This window comes from Nuphar pumila, chromosome 5 (assembly GCF_984573655.1).
Source record: "Nuphar pumila chromosome 5, dmNupPumi1.hap1.1, whole genome shotgun sequence".
NCBI lineage: Eukaryota > Viridiplantae > Streptophyta > Magnoliopsida > Nymphaeales > Nymphaeaceae > Nuphar > Nuphar pumila.
The window spans coordinates 10467246-10488566 of NC_143253.1; the positions used below are offsets into that span (position 1 = coordinate 10467246).

General features: G+C 38.1%; 2 protein-coding genes across 2 annotated transcripts in view; both read right to left on the reverse strand.

Annotated features, from left to right (window-relative positions):
- The window catches only part of ALB1 (ALBINA 1), a 38312-nt gene extending 23774 nt beyond the window's left edge, over positions 1-14538 (reverse strand). Inside the window, exons 1-6 of the mRNA XM_090005562.1 lie at positions 14173-14538; positions 13870-14048; positions 12053-12137; positions 11657-11973; positions 11346-11469; positions 10702-10794 (exon numbers count right to left, since the gene is read on the reverse strand). Coding sequence (XP_089861688.1) covers positions 10702-10794; positions 11346-11469; positions 11657-11973; positions 12053-12137; positions 13870-14048; positions 14173-14448 — 1074 coding nt within the window. The 5' untranslated portion in view covers positions 14449-14538. The remainder of the gene's footprint in view (positions 1-10701; positions 10795-11345; positions 11470-11656; positions 11974-12052; positions 12138-13869; positions 14049-14172) is intronic.
- Positions 14539-16535: 1997 nt separating this feature from the next.
- LOC149836745 (uncharacterized) lies at positions 16536-17653 on the reverse strand. Its single transcript, XM_090007903.1, has 2 exons — positions 17338-17653; positions 16536-16558 (listed from the first exon to the last, which is right to left on the reverse strand). Exons 1-2 carry the CDS (start codon positions 17651-17653, stop codon positions 16536-16538), a joined length of 339 nt encoding a protein of 112 aa, XP_089864029.1.
- Positions 17654-21321: the final 3668 nt, after the last annotated feature.

Here is a 21321-nt window from a genome sequence, read left to right on the forward strand (position 1 = left end):
ATACCATGAAGTTCAAAATCACCACCAACATCATAAAATTTAAACGGACATGTAATGCACGGATTTTCCTAAAGAGCACCTTTATCCAAAAGGATATATCTAAGCTCTATTATCTTCAAGACAAGGTAATATATATCAAACAAGGAGATAAAAGTGTAAGAGACTTTTATGGTATTTTATCTCCTATTTGGGATGAACTAGCTATGTTAGAGCAAAAATGGGAAGGTTTAACTATTGTGATAAGGAAATTGTAAGTTGAACAGGAAAATCTTTTCTCATTTCTTTATAATCTCTGACCGAAATTTAAGCAAGTTAGGTCCTTCTTACTTCATAGGACTTCGACTCCTATAAGTGAAGCTCTTGCTCAAATTTGCCAAAAAGAAACAAGACTTGGAATGTACAAGTCTAATGATGAGGTTCTTGCCATATCAAGACCCGAAAATTTTATAAAAACTTATAAACCACCTCACTTTGAAAGAAAATTCAACGGAGAAAAACATAATGGGGGAGGATACAAAGGTAAAATTATTTGCAATCATTGTAAAGAACTAGGGCATATAAGACCGGATTGTCCCAAGTTCAAGAAAGTGGCTGCTATAAGTGAAGAACCTCAAGAATCCAAGAAAGGGGGCAACTTCAATGATTTGATAATTGCCTAAATAGCAGAGGTCATCTCACAAATTCTTAAAGTCACTCATTCTACATCCGGTGCCGTCATATCCTCTTCTTCTCCTCCAAGTAAGTCTTCTTGGATTTTGGATTCGGGAGTCTCTTTTCGCATGACTCATAACGAGTCTCTATTATCCGATTGCACTAATTCATATTTTTCATGTGTATCAACCGCCGATGGTACTTCTTTAAAAGTTAAAAGTATAGAAAACCTCAATAATATCTCAAAAAAACCTTTGTGTTCCAAATGTGAGGGTTATTCCAAAATTAGATTTAAACCTTATTTTGGTATCTCAAATTTTCGATTATGGGTGTAAAATATTCTTCTTATCTAAGGTTTGTTGGGTGCATGATCTCCAGTCAGGGAAGCTCATTGGGCAAGTCCATAGAAGAGGAGATCTTTACTAAGATTAGGACAAGGAAGTATATCCAAATTATCTCATTTTTTATTTTTGAATTTTTTTTGTAAGGATAAAGATTTTGCACGTGAAGATTGTATGCTTGAAAAAATGTAAATGATGCCTTTTGGATCTAGAACTTCCTTGACTAATGAAATCTTTGAATTAGTGCATTCGGATGTATGGGGTTCCGCTCCCGTTATGTCAAAAGGTGGTTATTCATATTATGTTACATTCATAGATGACTTTAGTAGACAATCTTGGATATACTTTTTTAAACTCAAATCCGAAATTTTTTCGTGGTTTTAAAATTTTCATAATCTAGTTAAAAATCAATTTAAAACAAATATTAAAGTCTTCTACTTCGACTCAAATGGAGAGTTTCTTATAAATGAATTTCAATTATATCTAAAAACTTATGATATTTTACACCAAATATCTTGTGCTAGGAACCCCCAACAAAATGGTATTTTCAAAAGAAAGCATCGTCACATTATTGAAACAACAAGGACCTTACTTATTTTAAAAGAAATTCCAAAAAAAATTGGGTTGAAGCCATTCTCATCGCGGTATATTTAATAAATAGAATGCTATATCACATGGGTGTGGGTGCGGGGGTGCGGCACTTTCAAAAAACTTGAGTGCGGGGGTGCGGCAATATATATATATATATATATATATATATATATATATATATATATATATATATATATATATATATATATATATATATATAAAGTCCAAAAGTTGGACATAAATGACCTTGGGTGAGTTGACCGCACCCAGGGTCAGGTTGACCGTACCGGGTGCCGCACTCGCGTTGTGTCGCGTTGATGCGAGTGCAGCACCCAGTTGGACGAGTCCCTATGACATAGATAGAACACCTTCTCAAACTTTGAAAAACAAATCTCCGATTGAAAAGCTTTTTAAAATCTCTCCCGATTTAAAAAGGATAAGCGTATTTGGATGTAAATGTTTTGTGCTTCTTGAAAAATATAACAAACTCTCTCTTAAAACTATAAAATGTGTTTTTCTTAGATATGCCGAAAATAAAAAAGGCTATCGATGTTATGATCAAACAAATGATAAACCTTGTCTCTAGAAATGTTACATTTCTTGAAAATGAAAATGAATTTGATTTTGAAAAACCTAAGGAAGAATCTGAGTATGCCTTTTATTTGATTTGTTACTTAAATCAAATAATGAAATTGTTAATAATAATGATATTGATAATTTTGAGTCTATTAATGACTCAAGTGAAGAAAGAGAACCAACTCATAATCTCTTACAATACTCTAGACGAGATAACAGAGAGCATCCATGTGTTTTTGAAAGGTATAATCAATCAACAAATGCTAAAGAAACTAGTATTAAAAGATCTGAACGAATACATAGGCCTCCAAATAGGATTGTCTCTTATGAATCATTTTCTCCAAACTATAGTGCTTGCCTTCTAGCAATTTATTCATATCATGAACTATTCAACTACAAAGAAGCTAAAAACATAAAAGAATTGGTAGAAGCTACAAAAATAGAATTAAATGCATTACAAAAGGCTCTTACTTGGGCAGTTTAACATCTTCCCAAGGGAAAGAAGATAATAGGATGCAGATGGGTTTTTAAAATCAAAACAAAGAGTGACGAGTCCCTAGAAAGATATAAAGCAAGATTAGTTGCAAAATGATACCCTTAGGAATATGAAATAGATTATGAGAAAACATTCGCCCCAGTAGCTCGCATGACCACAATCAGGGCTCTAATTACTGTAACATCCATTAAAAAATGGCCTATATATCAGTTAGATGTTAAGAATGATTTCTTAAATGAAAATTTAAATGAAGAATTGTATATGGATCCTCCTCCTTGTCTTACTATTGAAAATGATATGCTTATTCGTCTTCAAAAAACTTTATATGGCCTTAAACAAGCTCCTAAAACATGGTATGATCGCTTTTTATGGAACTGTGTTGAACCTTGGATTTAAATCTTGTTACACTGACACTGCTCTTTTTGTAAGATCTACAGGTACCTCACTTATCATTCTGCTTTTGTATGTTGATGATATGATCATTGTTAAAATATGATGTATATTTATATATATATCTATATATAGATTACGACACATATACATATATATATGATATATATATATGTCTACGTGTCTATCTATATATATAAATATATATATATTTATTTTGTAAAACCCCACAAGGGTATTTCTGTCATTTCACCTATACACGCATATCCTTGATATGCTTTTTCTTTTCTTTCTTTTTCCTTTATTCTTTTTCCTTTTTTATTTTTTACTTTTTCTTTTTTAACATTTGAGAGGGGTCCACATAGAGTCGTTGGACCCCTCCAACGGTCATAAATATGACCGTTGGAGGGGCACCAATGACTCTATGGGAGCCCCTCCTTGGGTCCCTTGCTGTGTATAAATAAGGGGCACAGCCCCATGTATTTCTTAAGCTTCTTGTGAAGCATTCTATGAAGTGAAGGATATTTTTTACCTCTTTTTGTGCTTGACCACTTTTGTGGTTTATTTTGCCCCTTTGTGGCCTCTTGTGTATGTGCGTGCTTCCGTGCTTTCGCTTGAAGACTTTGCCCCTTTTCATTTGGTACTTCATTACATGGTATCAGAGCATTGGTTAAGAAGGCTTCATCGGATTCTACCTTGACAAGTAATACCTCTCTTCTCTCTTGTCTTATTTATTTGTTTTTCTAAATGGCCAACAAAGATGCAAAATCGATCTATCTTTCAAATTGGATGGGACCAATTACCGCATGTGGGCCGCCGCTATGGAGAATAATCTCAAAGGTAAAAAGCTTTGGGGTTATGTATGTGGAACCATTCCGGAACCACAATTGAAGTTAACTAAATTTGAAGGAAATGAGGAAAAAGCTTTGAATGAAGAAGAAAAGGAAAAAGCTATTCTTGATTTTTCTTCTAAAATGGAAGATTGGGAAAGTGAACATGCTAAAATTTTAGCATGGTTCATGAATAATGTCGAATTGAAGATTTGTGCAAACCTTGCAAAATTCAAAAAGGCTAATGAAGCATGGTTTTTTATGAAAGGCATGTACACCCAAAGAGACCTTGCTAGGCATTTTTTTCTACAAGAAAAGGTAAGGGCTACCAAGCAAGGTGATATGAGCATTAGAGACTACTATAGTGCCCTATCCTCTTTGTGGGATGAACTTGTCCTTCTCGAACCACAATGGGAAGGAAGTGTTATTGCTATGAGACAAGAGCAAATGGAAAAAGAGAGGTTTTTTCAATTTATTCATGGGCTTCGTCCCGAATTTGAACAACTTAGAGGATCTCTACTTCATAGGGCCTCTACCCCTCTAAGTGATATTTTGGCCGATTTATGTCAAGAAGAAACTCGGTTGGCCTTGAAAAGAGATGTTGATGAAGTGCATGCCGTGTCTAGACCCGGCAACAATGTAAGAACATATAAACCACCACATTTTTGGAAGAATAATGGTGGTGGAGGAAGAAAAATCATTTGTCATAATTGTAATGAACCGGGCCATATTCGTCTCGATTGCCCTAGATTCAAGAAGAATGTGGCTTCCGTGGGGGAAACTCCTCCAATCATCAATGAAGATTCAAAGAAGGATGGTGACATAAAGGAGTCCATTGCTCATCTAACCGAAACTCTTCAACAATTTATAAAGATGAGCGCCTCTACATCATCATCCTCACCTTCCACTTCCGGTGCCGCCATCTCCTCTTTTCCAGGTATGACCTCTTGGATTCTTGACTCGGGTGCCTCTTTCCATATGACTCCAAATGCATCACTTTTATCAAAACCAAGTCTCAATAAATTTAAATCATATGTATCCACCGCCGATGGAACATCTTTAAATGTTGAAGGTATTGAAAACCTTAAGAAAACTTATGACCAAAACAAAGATTTTTTTGTTCCCAAAATCCGAATTATTCCAAAACTTAATTTGAATCTCTTTTCCGTCTCTCAAATTACCGATTTTGAATGTAATGTCTCGTTTTCACCAACCCATTGCTATGTGCAGGATCTCCGGTCCGGGAAGCAAATTGGGCAAGGCCATAGAAGAGGGGACCTTTACTATATGGATTTTTTGTCTTTGCCATCCAAATCATTTTGTAATCACGTTCAATCCAAAGATATTGAGACTTGGCATAAGAGACTTGGACACCCTAGTATTTCCAAGTTGTACCTTTTTCCGTTTTTGGAAAAATTTTGTAATACAAATACATTTACATGCAATTATTGTATTCTTGGGAAAATTCACTCTCTTCCATATTCTCATAGCAATTTTGTGTCAAAAAGACCTTTTGAACTTGTGCATTCTGATGTATGGGGACCGGCACCTGTTATGTCCAAGGGGGGCTTCTCTTACTATGTTTCTTTTATTGATGATTTTACTAGATACACATGGGTTTACATTATCAAAAATAAATTCGATGTCTTCATTAATTTTAAAGAGTTTCATGCTCTTGTTCAAAATCAATTCCAACACAATATAGCCATTTTTAGGTCCGACTCAGAAGGAGAGTACATGTCTAAAGATTTTCAAAATTATTTTAAAACAAATGAAATTTTGCACCAACGATCTTGTCCTAAAACTCCGCAACAAAATGGTCTTGCGGAAAGAAAACATAGACATTTAATCGAAACCACAAGAACTCTTCTTGTGTCTAAAAATGTTCCTAAAAACTTTTGGGCCGAAGCTCTTCTTACCGCAACATATCTTGTAAATCGTATGCCCTCCTCTTCTTTAAAAAATGTTTCGCCCTTTGAAAAACTTTTTAAAATCACTCCTGATTTTAATAGACTAAGAATCTTTGGATGCAAATGTTTTGTACTTAGTCTAGGACAAGATAAGCTGTCACCTAAAGCTATTGAATGTGTGTTTATTGGCTATGGTGAGAATCAAAAAGGCTATAGATGCTATGATATTCGAAACAATAAATTATATGTATCGAGAAATGTAAACTTTATTGAAGATCAAAATGGTTTCGATATCCACACATCTAAGGAAGACATCGATTATTCTTTTCTATTCGACTTAGCTCCTAGGATTGAGTCTCCTGAGGCAATCACTTGTGATACTAGTTGTGATGGAATTTTACATTATAATAATGTACCACAACATGAGAATACTTCCCAAAATGAAAACCTTAATGATGTAAATGTATATACCCGGTGGATAGGAAATGAACATCAACCTGCCATTGACAGATACTCTCAAGACTTCTCTTTAGAAGAATCTATTGATAACAATCCACCTAGGAGATCTTCTCGTACTAGTAGGCCACCACAAAAATTTGTGTCTTATGAATCTTTTTCGCCGAATTATAGGGCTTGTCTCATGTTAATACATTTGTATCATGAACCTGCCTCATTCAAGGAAGCTAAAGATCACCCACATTGGATTGAAGCTATGAAAATCGAATTAGAGGCTCTTAACAAGGCCCAAACCTGAAGCATTATTCCTCAACCTTTAGGAAAAAAAGCAATTGGGGGTAGATGGGTATATAAGGTCAAAACCAAATGTGATGGATCTCTTGAACGATACAAAGCTCGTTTGGTTGCAAAAGGCTACGCCCAAGAATATGGGATTGATTATGAAGAAACCTTTGCTCCTGTAGCCAGAATGACTAGTGTACGAACCCTAATTGCTTTAGCATCCATCAAACAATGGCCAATATATCAACTTGATGTTAAAAATGCGTTTTTAAATGGAACTCTATGTGAAGAAGTCCTTATGGACCCTCCGCCGGGTCTTGAAATTGGGAAAGGTAATATTCTAAAATTAAACAAAGCTCTCTATGGTTTAAAACAAGCACCTAAAGCTTGGTATGATCTTTTTAGCAAAGTAGTTCTTGATAATGGTTTCTCCTCATGTTACACAGATACTGCTTTGTTTGTTAAATCTTCTAATGAATACATAACAATTTTGTTATTATATGTTGATGACATGATTATCACAGGTAATGATAAGAAAGGTATTGATCTTATTAAAAATATTTTTAAGAAAATTTTTGATATGTCTGATCTGGGTTTTCTAAGGTATTTCTTAGGAATTGAAGTTGCATACTCCCCCAAGGGGTATGTCCTATCTCAAATGAAGCTTGCCTCTGACATTATTGCTAAGTCTGGGTTGACAGATGACAAAAGGGTGGAGACTCCAGAAGTAATCAATGCCAAGATGAGAGCCAATGATGGCACCCCTTTAGCAGACCCCACGCCATATCGTCAATTAATTGGATCCTTAACTTATTTATCTATCACCAGGCCTGACATTTCACATGCAGTTCATAGTGCAAGCCAATTTCAGACTGCTCCTACCACTACTCACATGGCAGCAGTAATGAGGATTATCAGATACTTAAAAATTCCATAACTAAGGGAGTATTCTTCACCTCTTACTTTACTTGCGTATACTGACTCTGATTGGGGGGGTAACCCTGATTATCATATTTCTACCACAGGTTATTGTGTGTTTCTTGGGGAGTCGCTTATCTCCTGGAGGTGTAAGAAGCAGCGTAAAGTTTCTCTCTACCGAAGCAGAATATCGTGCGATGGCCACTACCACAACTGAGATTATATGGTTAAGAAGCTTACTTAAAGATATGGGTGTCTCATTCTCCACTCCTTCAAAGCTGTGTTGTGACAACAAGAGCTCCATCTATATTGCTAGCAATCACACTTTTCATGAACGAACGAAGCATATTGAGATGGACTGTCATTATGTTTGAGATGAGTTCCTACGCGACACCATTCAACTCCCATATGTTCCTACCGAATATCAGTTGGCGGACTTCTTCACCAAAGCCTTGCCTTCGCCTCGCTTCTACTTCCTCCTTAGCAAACTCTCAGTGATTTCACCATGTGTTTGAGGGGGGGTGTTAAAATATGATGTATATTTATATATATATATATATATAGATTACGACACATATACATATATATGATATATATATGTCTACGTGTCTATCTATATATAAATATATATTTATTTATTTTGTAAAACCCCACAGGGGTATTTCTGTCATTTCACATGTACACGCATATCCTTGATATGCTTTTTCTTTTCTTTCTTTTTCCTTTATTTTTTTTCTTTTTTTATTTTTTACTTTTTCTTTTTTAACATTTGAGAGGGGTCCACATAGAGTCATTGGACCCCTCCAACGGTCATAAATATGACCGTTGGAGGGGCTCCAACGACTCTATGGGAGCCCCTCCTTGGGTCCCTTGCCCCTGTATAAATAAGGGGCACAGCCCCATGTATTTCTTAAGCTTCTTGTGAAGCATTCTATGAAGTGAAGGATATTTTTTACCTCTTTTTGTGCTTGACCACTTTTGTGGTTTATTTTGCCCCTTTGTGGCCTCTTGTGTATGTGCGTGCTTTCGCTTGAAGACTTTGCCCCTTTTCATTTGGCACTTCATTACAATCATCACTGGGAATGACCAGAAGAAAATTGAAGAAATTAAAATTATGCTTAAAAAATCTTTTGATATAACTGACCTTGGTTTTTTGAGATATGTTTTAGGAATTGAAGTAGCACACTCGCCAAGAGGGTACATTTTGTCTCAAATCAAGTTTGCAGCTGATATTGTTGCGCGTTCGAGAATCACTGATACAAAATATGCCGATACTCCTAAAGTAATAAATGCAAAAATGAGAGTTGAAGTCAGAGTGTTGTTAGATGATCCAACTCCTTATAAGCAACTTATCGGATCATTAATGTAGTTGTTTATTACCAGGCCAGACATTGCGCGTGCAGTTTATACTGCAAGTCAGTTTCAACATGCACCTACATCAGTTTACATGAGTGTCATATTAAAAATAATTTGATACATAAAGAAAACAATATCTAAAGGGTTATTCTTATCATCTTCATCTTTTTCAAATCTTATTGATTATACTAATTCTAACTGGTGAGGAGATCCCAATAACCGTCACTCAACTACAGGTTTTTGTATCTTAATAGGTGATTCCCTCATCTCTTAGCAATAAAAAAAACAATAGAAGGTGTCTTTATCTTCCACAAAAGTTGAGTATAGGGCAATGGCTACAACAACCACCAAGGTCGTGTTGATGAAATCATTACTTTCAGATATGGGTGTGGATGTTTCAGAACCTTCAAAATCATGTTGTGATAACAAAAGTACCATATATATAGCCAGCAATCACATATTTCATGAACAAACGAAACATATTAAGATGGATTGTCACTATGTTTGAGAAGAATACTTGAAGGGGACAATTACTTTACTATATATTCAATCTGAGTTTCAGATTGCGGACTTCTTCACCAAAGCTCTTCCTCTACCAAGATTCTTGTATCTTCTCTGCAAACTTTCGGTGATTTCACCGTAAGTTTGAGAGGGAGTGTTAAAATATTGTGTATATATTTATACCTAACTGATATACGTATATTTATACAAATATACATATATCAATGGGTATTTTGGTCATTTCATAATATGTATTTTTAGTACAGTTCATTAGGGACTGTAAGGTCTTTTTTTGTTTATTTATTTTTATGTTTTTTTACTGTAAAGTCAAAATGACTTATGGGGTAACAGTCCAACTAGTAGTTGGACTGCCTCCCTTAAAGCTATGTGAGCCTCACCTCTCTATGTAATCGTATGCTTTTCTAAAGCAATTGAAGTGTTAATACAATATCTTTTTTCTATTGTACTCTTGTGAGTTTTGTGCCTTTGTGCTCTTGAGGATTTTGTTCTTTTTGTGTATCTCGTTTATGAGATTGTCATCGGTCCATTAGAGACCATATTATATTTGTGCACTTGTGTAGCCCTTTGTTGGCATTGTAATTGTGAACTCTTATTTCATTTCACGTGGGACTTGCAACCTATCCAGTTTGGATTTTCCTTTAAGATTTGCATCCAAGCCATTTTAACAAGATTAGGTGTTATAGCACTGTCAACAGGTCAGTTTTGGATTGTATCCAACCTTAAGGTTAGCCCTATCAGTTTTATTGACAATGGCTTAGATGTGTCTCCCTCCAAGCAAAGGTCCAACCAATTATAATTCTGGTTGGACTCATCAACCATTTTGCTCCCTTGAAATTTACAGGAAAATGGGTTCGATCTTGGTAGAATTTGTCAGGAGCGTGGTGCAACTAACCTGACCCAAATATATTTTACCAAACCCAGTACTAGTGGATTCAATATGCCCAAATGGGATTACCTTGTCATTTGCAATTGAGAGAGAGAGAGAGAGAGCAAATTTGTCTAAAAAATGAAATATGATGGAGACCGAAAATGTTGTTTTTGGATATTTTGATGTGCTGCTGGTAAAATACTTTCTTCACCTCCGTGATGAGAAAAATATACCCTCGTTTCATGTCTTTTAAGTAATTTCTCATCTTATATACAGGCATGTCCTAGTATTTTCCTTCTATAACTTTAATTTGCTTAACACTTCATAGTTCATACCTGTTCTTGACACCTACCACCCATAATGATGCCTAAGAAACATCTATTGATGAAAATTCCAAAAGGTTAAAATTGACGTTGTTCACCTGTAAATCCAATATCAGCATAAAACAGACACATGAACAATAGATATTATAATTTACAGTTATTGTATCAATAATTGAAGTTTCACAACAAACCTGGCAACTGCCTCGCAGGGACTCAATAACAAGATACTTCAACTGCTCCCTACTTAAGCTCACATCTTTCAAATATTCTCTGGCCAAAATTATCTGTGCTGCAAGAAATCATGTGACTGGTTGGCCTTAGAATGGCAAGCTGCAAACAAAGCAGTTTTACTACTTTGATTTTGAAATACAATTGAATAAACACTCATGAAAGCATGCATACAGTCAAGTACAGTGGACAAGATGTATTTAGAAAATCAAACCACTAATGGGGTGCTGCCACATGTACAGTCATGTGCTGTATTTCAAAAGAATTTGCAGAAAAGATATAGAATAGTTTGGCAAAAGTACAGCTATTCAAGTAGTACATTTTTGGGTACTTTGATTTTAAAATGCAAGAAAGAAGTCACAACATCTCCGCCCCATATATGGCAAAGTCTAATATATAGCAAGTCTAATATAAACAACTTTTGTAAACAACAAAACATCAGAGGCTGCTTGGAAACTGTCATTAGCTTTTAGTCTCTTAAAACAGTTAGGAAAAGGATGAGCCCCCATTTCTCATGCAATCTAACCTAGGAAATCAACTAATTTTCCCTCATCGTTTATTAAACTCCTATAGCAAAGCAAATTTATAATTTATCTGCAGATTTTACCTGTGTTTTTGCAAATTCTGTTTCTTCCTCAACCATTTTGAAGATGCCCTCACTACATTCCTGGAATTGGGTTGCTGCATCAACAGCTGCAATCCGATCATCAAAACTCATGGGAAGATCTGCACTGGAAAGAAACAAAAACTAGATAATCAGAGCCTTTCATTGGATTAATCTGCAGCAACTGTTGACTTACATAAAGGTTGTGTGATCCAATGAATGGTCACTGTGGAACTTCAAAAAATGAATGATAAAGGTACAAACATCAAGCAGAACACAATTAAAAAATTAATTAAAGAAATGACCCTGCAAACCTTAAATTGATTGCAACTCGGTCCAGTAAATGTTCTCGTACAGCACCTTCCTCTGGATTGTATGTAGCAATCAAAAGTGGTTTGCACGGATGGCGGAAACTTATGCCTTCACGTTCTATGGTATTAACTCCTTCTGTTAAAACATTCAGAAGCAAATTGCTAATGCTTTCATCCAATAGATTTATATCATCAACATACAAGACACCTCTGTGAGCTTCAGCAAGAAGTCCTGGCTGGAAAACAGTTGTTCCAGTCTTAACAGATTCTTCAACATCAACAGAGCCTAGAAGTCTATCTTCCGTGACACCCAGTGGAATCTAGGAAAGCACACGTTCAATAAACAAGCATTCTACGATATTAATAGGAAAAACAACACAGACAAGATTCAGCTGTTACCTGAACAAAAGGAGATTTAATTATCTGAGTTTTAACATTGCCATCAGCATCGTATTGTACTTGGCTGGCTAAGGCATCTTCCCACCTACAGAAAAAAAAAATTGCCCTTCTGATCAAAAGAAATGTGAATTCATATGTTTGTGCAACCAGACAGGCATCTTTTCCAATTTCTTTGGCAAGTTTTAAAGCAGCAAGCATCCAATTCTCTGCATTCTTATCCAGGCTATTAAGATAAATCTGTTACAATGGTGATCAGAACACTACAAACGTCATAAGTGGACTTTAAATTTCTTGGTGCATGACGTAGCATGCAGTGGTTTTGAAATGAATAAGATGGTTTAATCTTTACCATCATCCTGCCGTTTGAGTGCACAGCCCCTTGAGGTATCACTATGTGTCATAATCACCGATATTGCAGATATTTTGAAATTATCACAGTATTATTGGTATTTCAAAGTCAGCCGACATTTTCCTGAGATTTTCAAAATATCGTGATATTTTCCCGAGATATTCCCGATATTTTCAAAAACATCTCTTTTTATATTTTTTAAGCATCTATTTTGTTTCTTTATATTTTAAAAACGTTTTAATAGTTTCTATATATTTTTTGCAAGAAAAATAACAGAAAACCTATTAGTTTTCCTATCTTTCTTATTACTATTTATATGTTTTCAATTTTTAAAGCTTCCGATGTTTTTCCAAAAAAATCACTTTTTGAAAATATCTCCAAGAAAAACCCTCGCAGAGAAATTACCTTGAACGATATAGGTGACTATGCACTGGAGCTAGTTCGCACAGGTGCTAGAAGGTGGGGTACATGTTACCACAGAATTGGCATCTCAACAGCATCTCTATGCTCTCCTCAATGAATCAGTTCGCAAATCAAATACATGGTTCGACTAAGCTTAGCAAGTGCACTATCTGATACGTCAAGGAACTAATGGACTGGTACAAGCGACGGCCAGAAATGCACCGAAAAACTTAATCGAATTCTGATTAGTAAGTGCAACAACATTCACAAGGTTTCTGCAGTAACATTATTCCAAGATTTTGGCATCCAAAGCAATGGCCAAGTGTTGTGCATGTCTTGAATTTTGGACATGCTCCGATCCATGACCCAATCTGAAAATATTTTGGTGACCGTACAATGGGAAATTTTCAATGAGGTTTGTGGTCCATTATGTACCCGCTAGGGTTTTACACCTTCCTCATATATATAGCCGCCTCCTTTCAGAATTGGGTATGAGAGTTTTCGGGTGTATTGGGGATTGAGATTTTGAGAGAGCTTTGTATCTCACCATTATATTTCCTCACATCTTCCTAGTGGATTTTTTGCTCCTCCTTCGCCCATGGACGTAGTCCTGAGCGCAGAACCACGTAAATCCCGTGTCTTCTATTATTTCTTCTTCTCTTTATCTTGTGGTTTGCTTTGTTTTGGTAGTGGCTTTCCATACCAGTAAGACAGACCAAATTATGCAGTTACTCACAATCACAGACAACTGCCTATCATGCAACTCATTTTCGACTGAAAACAAAATCTATGAAAATGGAATTTGCTCGTCCGTCTCTCATATGATAACAAAGAACTGCCAGGAAAGTTTCAGGCCGGCAATTTCCTATTAACGATGCCTCTATATGGCAACTATATGGATTCATATCCACGTTTGTGGGATTGAATTGAATCAATGTCTGGGCTTGATATTTTGGTATTAAATTCGAGAGACGTTTCTGTTTATCTCTCAACTCCAACACCCCCAAAAATGCATATATTGAACGCCCAACAGCTAAGCTACATAAGTAGGTTACTCAAAACTTACTCTTCAGGGCACAGCGGATCCGCATTGGAGATGGAACCGACGACAACCTCGATGGGCGGGAGAATCGCGTGCAACCCTCTCGCCATCACCGTCTTCGCCGTCCCCCGCTTCCCCGAGATGGCGATCCCGCCGATCTCGCGATCGATAGCGCCCAGCAACATTGCGGTCTTGATCGCATCCTGCGCACGACCACCACCCAGAGTAAAGACAAACAACAAAATTATCCATCATCTCGCATGCACAGAACCAGAAAGCGCGCCAAATCACAGTCATTTCCAAAGAAGGGAAGGGGAATTGCAGCACCTGGCCGACGACGGCGGCGAGAGGGAAGAACCGGCGACCGTAGGAAGCGGCGTCGGGGGCTCCGCTCGGTGGTAACGCCGCTCCGTTGGGGGACGCTTCGACGGCGGACTCGGCGGAGATGGCGCGGACGGGCGAGGCCCGAACCCTCCACCTCAGAGGCCTCGAGGGAGGGAGGATTAGGGCATTGGGGCGAGGAGGGAAGAAGGAGGATGAGGAAGAAGAGTGGTGGTGAATGATCGTGAGGGAGAGGGAGATGGACGATGGAGCGGTCGCCATGCTTGTGCTCTCTCTCTCTCTCTCTCTCTCTCTCTGGGAGAGCAAGTGCGTGCTTTCCTTATCTTCAACACACACTCTCTTTCTCTCTCTATCAACATTACCGGTGCCGTACTTATGTCACGTAGTCAGTAAGACTCGGACTGGCCGATCCGAGTCGCTCGTTCCATGACAACTGACAAGGACGTTGGTTCTTGCGGGACGGACCAGGGTAGATACGGATACGGATACTGATACGTATGGTTAATATTTTAATATTATTTTAGTATTTATTGATTAAAAAATAAACCATGTATGTGTCCTTGTGTCCTCTTTTCCAAAACATTCTTGAACTTGCTAGTGGTACCCCTCATCATCGTGTCCACGTATCTTTGTAACATAGAATATATCATATTTACACTAAAAAAGTAAAATATATTAAAAATTAAAGCATTAACTAAGCCGTTTGCAAATATCAATCGTTGTAGCAAATCTTTGACACACACACAGTGTACACAAATTGGTTGGTACAAACTACCATCTATATGAATTTGGGACAAACTAAATATTTTTTGTGGTTTTTTCAAATGCGATCCTGCAAATGCATTTGACATGACTCGTTTGATAGGAATCGATACTTAATTGTATTTTTAACAAATAAATCAGGTTTTTTCTGTGAAAATATGTACAAAAATTCTATGCAATTTATTTGCAAACTTTAAAACTGCTTGCTTGTTGTAATTGGAAGATTCAAGAGTCGATCGATTCTTATGAAATCAAGAATGTAAAATACATCAGTATAATCAGATTTAAAAAAACTGGAAAAAATAGAGATACGAGGTTTAAGCTTACATTGAAGTAAAACATGGCTTGCAAGGTTGGTTCATTCGGCTAATTTATAAGAAAAAATTAAGATTCTTAGGGCAATAAGTTCATGATAGAGGACCATGAAAGGGTTGAACCATCTTGTGCAATCACATTTCACTCAGGAACCCAACTCAGTCGTCCATAACATCATAACCTATTGTCATACCCTCTCTGAGATCACATTGTTGTAAGTTATTAATTTGGATTAAAACTGACCCATGAATGGATTCAGCGTGGTTGATTTAATAGAAATTGATCATTGAAGCGTGTTTTTTCAATCTGCAGTTGATCAACATGGTTTTTTGAATTTATAATCCGAGGAAACCACACCCTGCACCAAGATCTGGTCCTGCTGGCTCAGCCTGCCATTGTGCCGGCATTATAATTAAAACTCCGATGCTGGGACTTCTGCCCACGGGGCCTATGCTATCCATTGGCTTACGCAGAGGGGAGACACCCATGAGAATTGAACCTTGACTGCTCGTCCAGTAGCCAAGGCCCCACCCCACTTCGCCAACCCCCCTTGGGGGGTTGATCAACATGATTGATTTGATAGAAATTATAAACTGGTCATGTTTTTTCCAACTATAGTTGATTTTTGTGTCGTCAGAAAATCTTGAGCACAAATCAAATCAGATTTTGAAGATTCAAATGTTGGGATTCACTGGACCGTGTAGATCAACAAAGACAGATTTGATCAAAACTGCATGCAAAAAATGAGTGGGGATCAGGTCAGAGGGGCCTCCAACGAGTAACACTTCAAATGGGCTTGGGTGTATCCTACAAATGAACGGCACCCATCAAACAGTGAGGAGAGCTCATTCTAGGCCATTGATTTTAAAAACCAATATTTATGAATTGATTCGAGAAGCTTCCCCAACTGCTTTGACATGCTAAAACTTGGATAAGACATGATAGATCGATAGATAGGCACTCCATGGTATACATAAAATAGCAATAAATTGCTTTATTTATTACTAAATGTTTTTTTCTTTTTGGTTTTCACAAAGCACACATCTGACTTAAGACATACTCCACTCTTATTTACTACATTAATATGTGATTATATAAGAAGAGTTATCAATCCTCTCCTTCATCAGCTCATTCTTCCACTAGTGACAAGGAGTCTGGCATCCTTCACTCTTATTTATTGCATTATTACAGAACTATATGAAAAGAGTGATCAATCCTCTTTTTCATCAGCTCATTTTTCCACTAGTATAGTAACTAGGAGTCCCTTGTCTTCATGCCATGGGCACGGTAATAGCTGCAGAGCAAAATGCAGGAAAAAGAACAACTTAAGATATATAAACCAATATTTATGCAGATAGAGTAAAGGAAAATGAATGGCAATTGGTATGCATATACCTCCATAATCGGTAGGGCACATGAAAACTTAACTTAAAATTTTGGGAACCATGCCATCATCTGGAGACCTGGCCCGGTTAACACTGGGTCCCAGTCCGGAGCAATTACATCGCACAAAAAATTTTATGCTGCATGTGACGAGGCGACACCTATCTTATACAGTCTGTAGGCCCGTGTTGTCTGGTCAGGTGCAGCAGCACATTCTTTTTGTGCGATGTCATTGCACTCTGTTTGGAGGATGGATACCCAGCCTATTGGGTATTCACATTTTTTTATTTTTTTTAATAATTTTGCGATAAGCAAGAAAACCTAATTGGGATAAGTGCAATGTGATTGCATCCTTTAAATGTGCTGCAGCACCTAATCACCTATCCTCTGCTGTTGGACCCCACAGCTGACAGGATGTATCCCAAAAGATGAGTGGTGATCACGTGCAGCAGCACACTAAAAGTATGTAATCACATTGCACCTGATCCTCTTGCTCAGCAAGTTCATTCTGGGTAAAACCTCAAGTCCCCCTTCCCAACCAGAGACTTTACGGCAAAGGACACAGTGCACACTCATGGGTTTCAAACTTGTGACGTCCCGTCAACTTTGTTACAGTTCATGAGTCACTCCTACCAGATAGGCGGAGCCTTACCAAATTATGTGAGCAAGAATGGATGCAACAATACTTACAGCCACATTTGGTGCCGGAAGGAATGGGTTTGCCACACCTCTTGGCGACATCCACCACCTTCTCCATGCTCACCATTCTCTCGATGTCGGGTTTGATGAGTCCACAGATGCAGACGAGATCCGAACGCCTCACCACGCCACAGCACTCCTCAGAGGGAGCTGCGGGGGGCTCATCCCGGGCTACGTATCGCCTGCAGCTGATGGCCAAATCAGTTAACTCGGCCTGGCAGCCTTGCCCTCTCACCTCGCCCGATTGCATTAAGATCCCAGCCAGCAACACTGCAAACACCACCAGGCCCACTTTGGAGAACGCCATCCTCCTCTCTCTCTCTTGGCTTCTCTATATCTCTAGCTTGTTTTAGTTGCTTCACTTGCTATGCAATGCGCTGTGCCTTGAGAGAGTGCATATGGGAGGGTTTATATAGAGATCTGGTTGGATAATTGCCTCTAGACCTTGGGAAGGCTTACAACTCTGGGACTCCACTCCAGTTCAAACGTTTTTTTTTTTTTTTTGATATAACAATTTTTGGCCACTGAGAGGTGGGCCACGTAAGGCTTGAGTGGCTGTGGGGCCTCACCCGGGGTTTTCCTCGCTTCAGCCACGGTCCCAATGCATTGGATAACATTGCAAGTTTGCCATCTTGGTTGTGAGATGAGATTCAGTGCTCGGTACTCTGTCCAATCACTGGGTGCTCTGAATTCACAGGGAGTTGAATGGGTGGAGGTGATCTGCTACGCGTAACGCAACACAGAAAATCTCTGCACGCACAGCATTTTTTTTTGTGTTTTATGAGGTCCGAGTGTTTTGTGAAGTACCTGGGGCCGATCACTATATCTGCTCCGGGGATGCGTGGCATCTGATAAAGGTACTCGGTCCAATGACTAGATCTGCTCTCTCATGTTGTAGCTTCATATTGATGTAAATGGGTTGGGGCCGTTTAGGATGGGGGTGTTACTGAATCTCATGTCTAATCTGATATCGCCTAATTGGATCCGGGGTCCGACGGGAAATGTGATAATGAATCTGGATTCAACTGCCTCATCGAATATATCTTAAAGTGTTCGGTTTCAGATTATCTAATATCCGATTTAGATTCAATTTGGATTGGGGCTCCGACTTAAGGATGCATACTGAATCTGAATCCAATTGTTAACAGATCAAATGCCATATGCTCTAGTCAATGAAACTAGATGGTTTGGATTCGGCAATCCATCGACAACCTAAAATAATGCCTAGCTTCATTATATATATATATATAGATAGATATATATATATATAGAGAGAGAGAGAGATTTGTTCCTTAGACCCCTTTTCTCGTTAGGTCATGTTAGGCCCTTTAAAAAATTATAGTTTTTAGTATTATTTTTCTAACATCTAACACCATAGATATGATCTATAGGTTTTGTTTAGGGGGAACCAGCTTGTGGGAATCTGACCTGAGCGATCCAAAAAAATCAATGCTTATAAAGGCATGAAATTTTTTATGGCGCATAAAAATATATGTTTTTCATTGAAAAACACTATCAAATAGTCATTCCTACTAAATAGAGCATGATAAACACATCTAACGGTTCAGATCTATCATAAAACACTTCAAACTATGGGGCCTAACTAAAAAGGGGGCTTAGTATGTTAAACTCGCATATATATATATATATATATATATATATATAGAGAGAGAGAGAGAGAGAGAGCACCTCACTCGTTAAGTGTTCAAACGGAGGTCACAATTTCTGCAAAAATAAACATGTGTACTAGTAAAAGTCTGAGACCTTTTTATGGTGCTTTTAGTATGCTGCTAAAGGTCTCAGACCTTTACTAACACAAACTTTTAGTGCGCCAGTAAAGGTCTTTTGCAGAAATTGATATGGAGCGTTCATCAAACACGAACTCTCAGCGTGAGTGAGTTTCGTTTAAGCACCTAAGGAGTGAGCAGCTACCAATTTTTGTATATATATATATATATATATATATATATATATATATATATATATATATAACTTGAAGAAATCACACCCAGTACAAAGACTTGGTTGCTCTGGCTCAGCCTGCCATACCTGTGGTCATCGTGCCCGTGACGCAAGGGTTCTTTTGTAAGTTACAACATTGCATGTCCTAAAGAAACACGGGTGCATGGATTTAGTGGGCTCCCTAATGGGATTGAGAGATGATAGGGTTGGCAGTGCTTCGGTTACAAAAAAGGCATGCATTAATTCCTCGACTAGCGCTTGCTTAACGTTACTGATAACTTTGGTTTCGTGCTCTCGCGGGTCATAACATGGAGATTTGAGTGTGACAAAAGTATTAGTCGGAAAATTCACAATTGAAATATAAATATATATGTCTCTATCTTTACTAATCAAAGACGAAAGATGGGCAATGGTGCATAAAATATTTTCTTTTTAAACTTTGTAAAAATTAGATTCAAATGTCTTTTTTAAAATTGTCAAAAAAAAATTGGTTACTCACAAGATAGAAATTAGGAAGAACGTGCCATATATAGTAAGGTAACCCAAATGGACACATTAGACTCCGCTTGTTTGGTAGGAGCTGTTAGTGCACGTCACCATGTGTTGGGACGTTGCAAGTTCAAAACCCAATGGTATGTTGTGTAACTGGTGGGGTCTGCCTAACCCTGGCTTGCCTTTCAAAAAAAAAAGATTAATGAGAGAGAGAGAGAGAGACTTGCAGTTGTCCAATGTTGTTTTGATCTATAACCTGTCGAAACCGCACACGGGCATGGAGACATAGTCACCATCCTGGCAGCATAAAACTCCGAGATTAGGACACTCAAACCCAGTTGAGTTGGGTTGTTTGAGGCCTTAAGCTGGTCCTAGTTGACACACGCATCTACAACTACAAGGTTAGATTTGATCAAAATAACTTGCAACAATGAGATCCCAGGGATGGTATTAACTTGCAGACGAACAGATCCTGGTGCATATAAGAGCAGATCATGTCCGTTGTTTGGAGTCTGGACCCCATCTTCTCGGAAAAAGGATTGTATCCTACGATATACAATGTTGGGTATCACATATGAATCATAGCCATCAAAACAGATGCATTTAGACGGCTAGGATTAGTTCACATTCTCACCCATTCGTACATATCATCCTAGCCATCCGCATGAATACAATTAGTTTCGAGCTTTTCGGTAGTCCGGTGCCGGTTGGCATCCCATAATTGATGGATCTGCATCTAGATTTGAAATTAAAGTGATGATTTTTTAATGTCTAATTTAGATGGTCAGGATAATCCAGAAAGTATGATGCTACTTTCTTATCCAACGTAAAAGGGCAGGAATTTAATTTCTAATCAACTTCTGCACTTTGTTTAACTTTGGGCTTTTGTTTTTGTTCATGACATTGTATCCACGTATCGTCATAATTTATGAGAGTGCAATGGCGATGAGGCCTAAGGCACATAAACGTGCATTGTTGTTGCTTCTAGTATATGTATTTCCTTTGTGGAATGCATAAGACAAATTAACTTTTGTTCAAATGTATGGGTGGGTGATAAAAAGGGGGAAGTTTGCTATAAACTTGAACTTCTAATAAAGTTTGTAAATATTTGCAACTCGCAATTCTCATGCAAAGAGCTCTGCTCATCTGGTGGAGGTGACATGTGAATGTCACCAAGTCGATGAGACATCACAAGTTCAAAACCCACAGGTGGCATCCGGTGTCGCAAGTTTGAAGCTGGGTATACATCCCGGTGAGCAGGAGGATTTCAACGGTGATTGGGGGCTTTTCCCCTGGATTTAGAGATGGCAGTGGACCGGGCTGGGGTGGGGAACAAGGTCTCCACCCCCGCCCCTTCTCAAAATCCTGTCCTCCATCCCCAGTCCAAACGGGGTGAGGCGGGGTGGAGTCCCATTACCCCTCAGTCCATTGTCATACCTAAAGAATGATTGGGGACGGGACAAGGTGGGGATCGGGATGGGGCAGGGCGGGGGAAAGCATAAGTCCATCCCCGCACGGGTT

What these genes read in the sequence shown, in the direction of transcription:
- LOC149836745 (XM_090007903.1), bottom strand. Translation starts at nt 17,653, where the DNA reads ATGGCGTTCTCCAAAGTGGGCCTGGTGGTGTTTGCAGTGTTGCTGGCT. An exon ending in TTCCGGCACCAAATGTGGCT is followed by an intron (nt 16,559 to 17,337) that starts GTAAGTATTGTT and finishes TTTGCTCTGCAG; the next exon opens with CTATTACCGTGCCCATGGCA.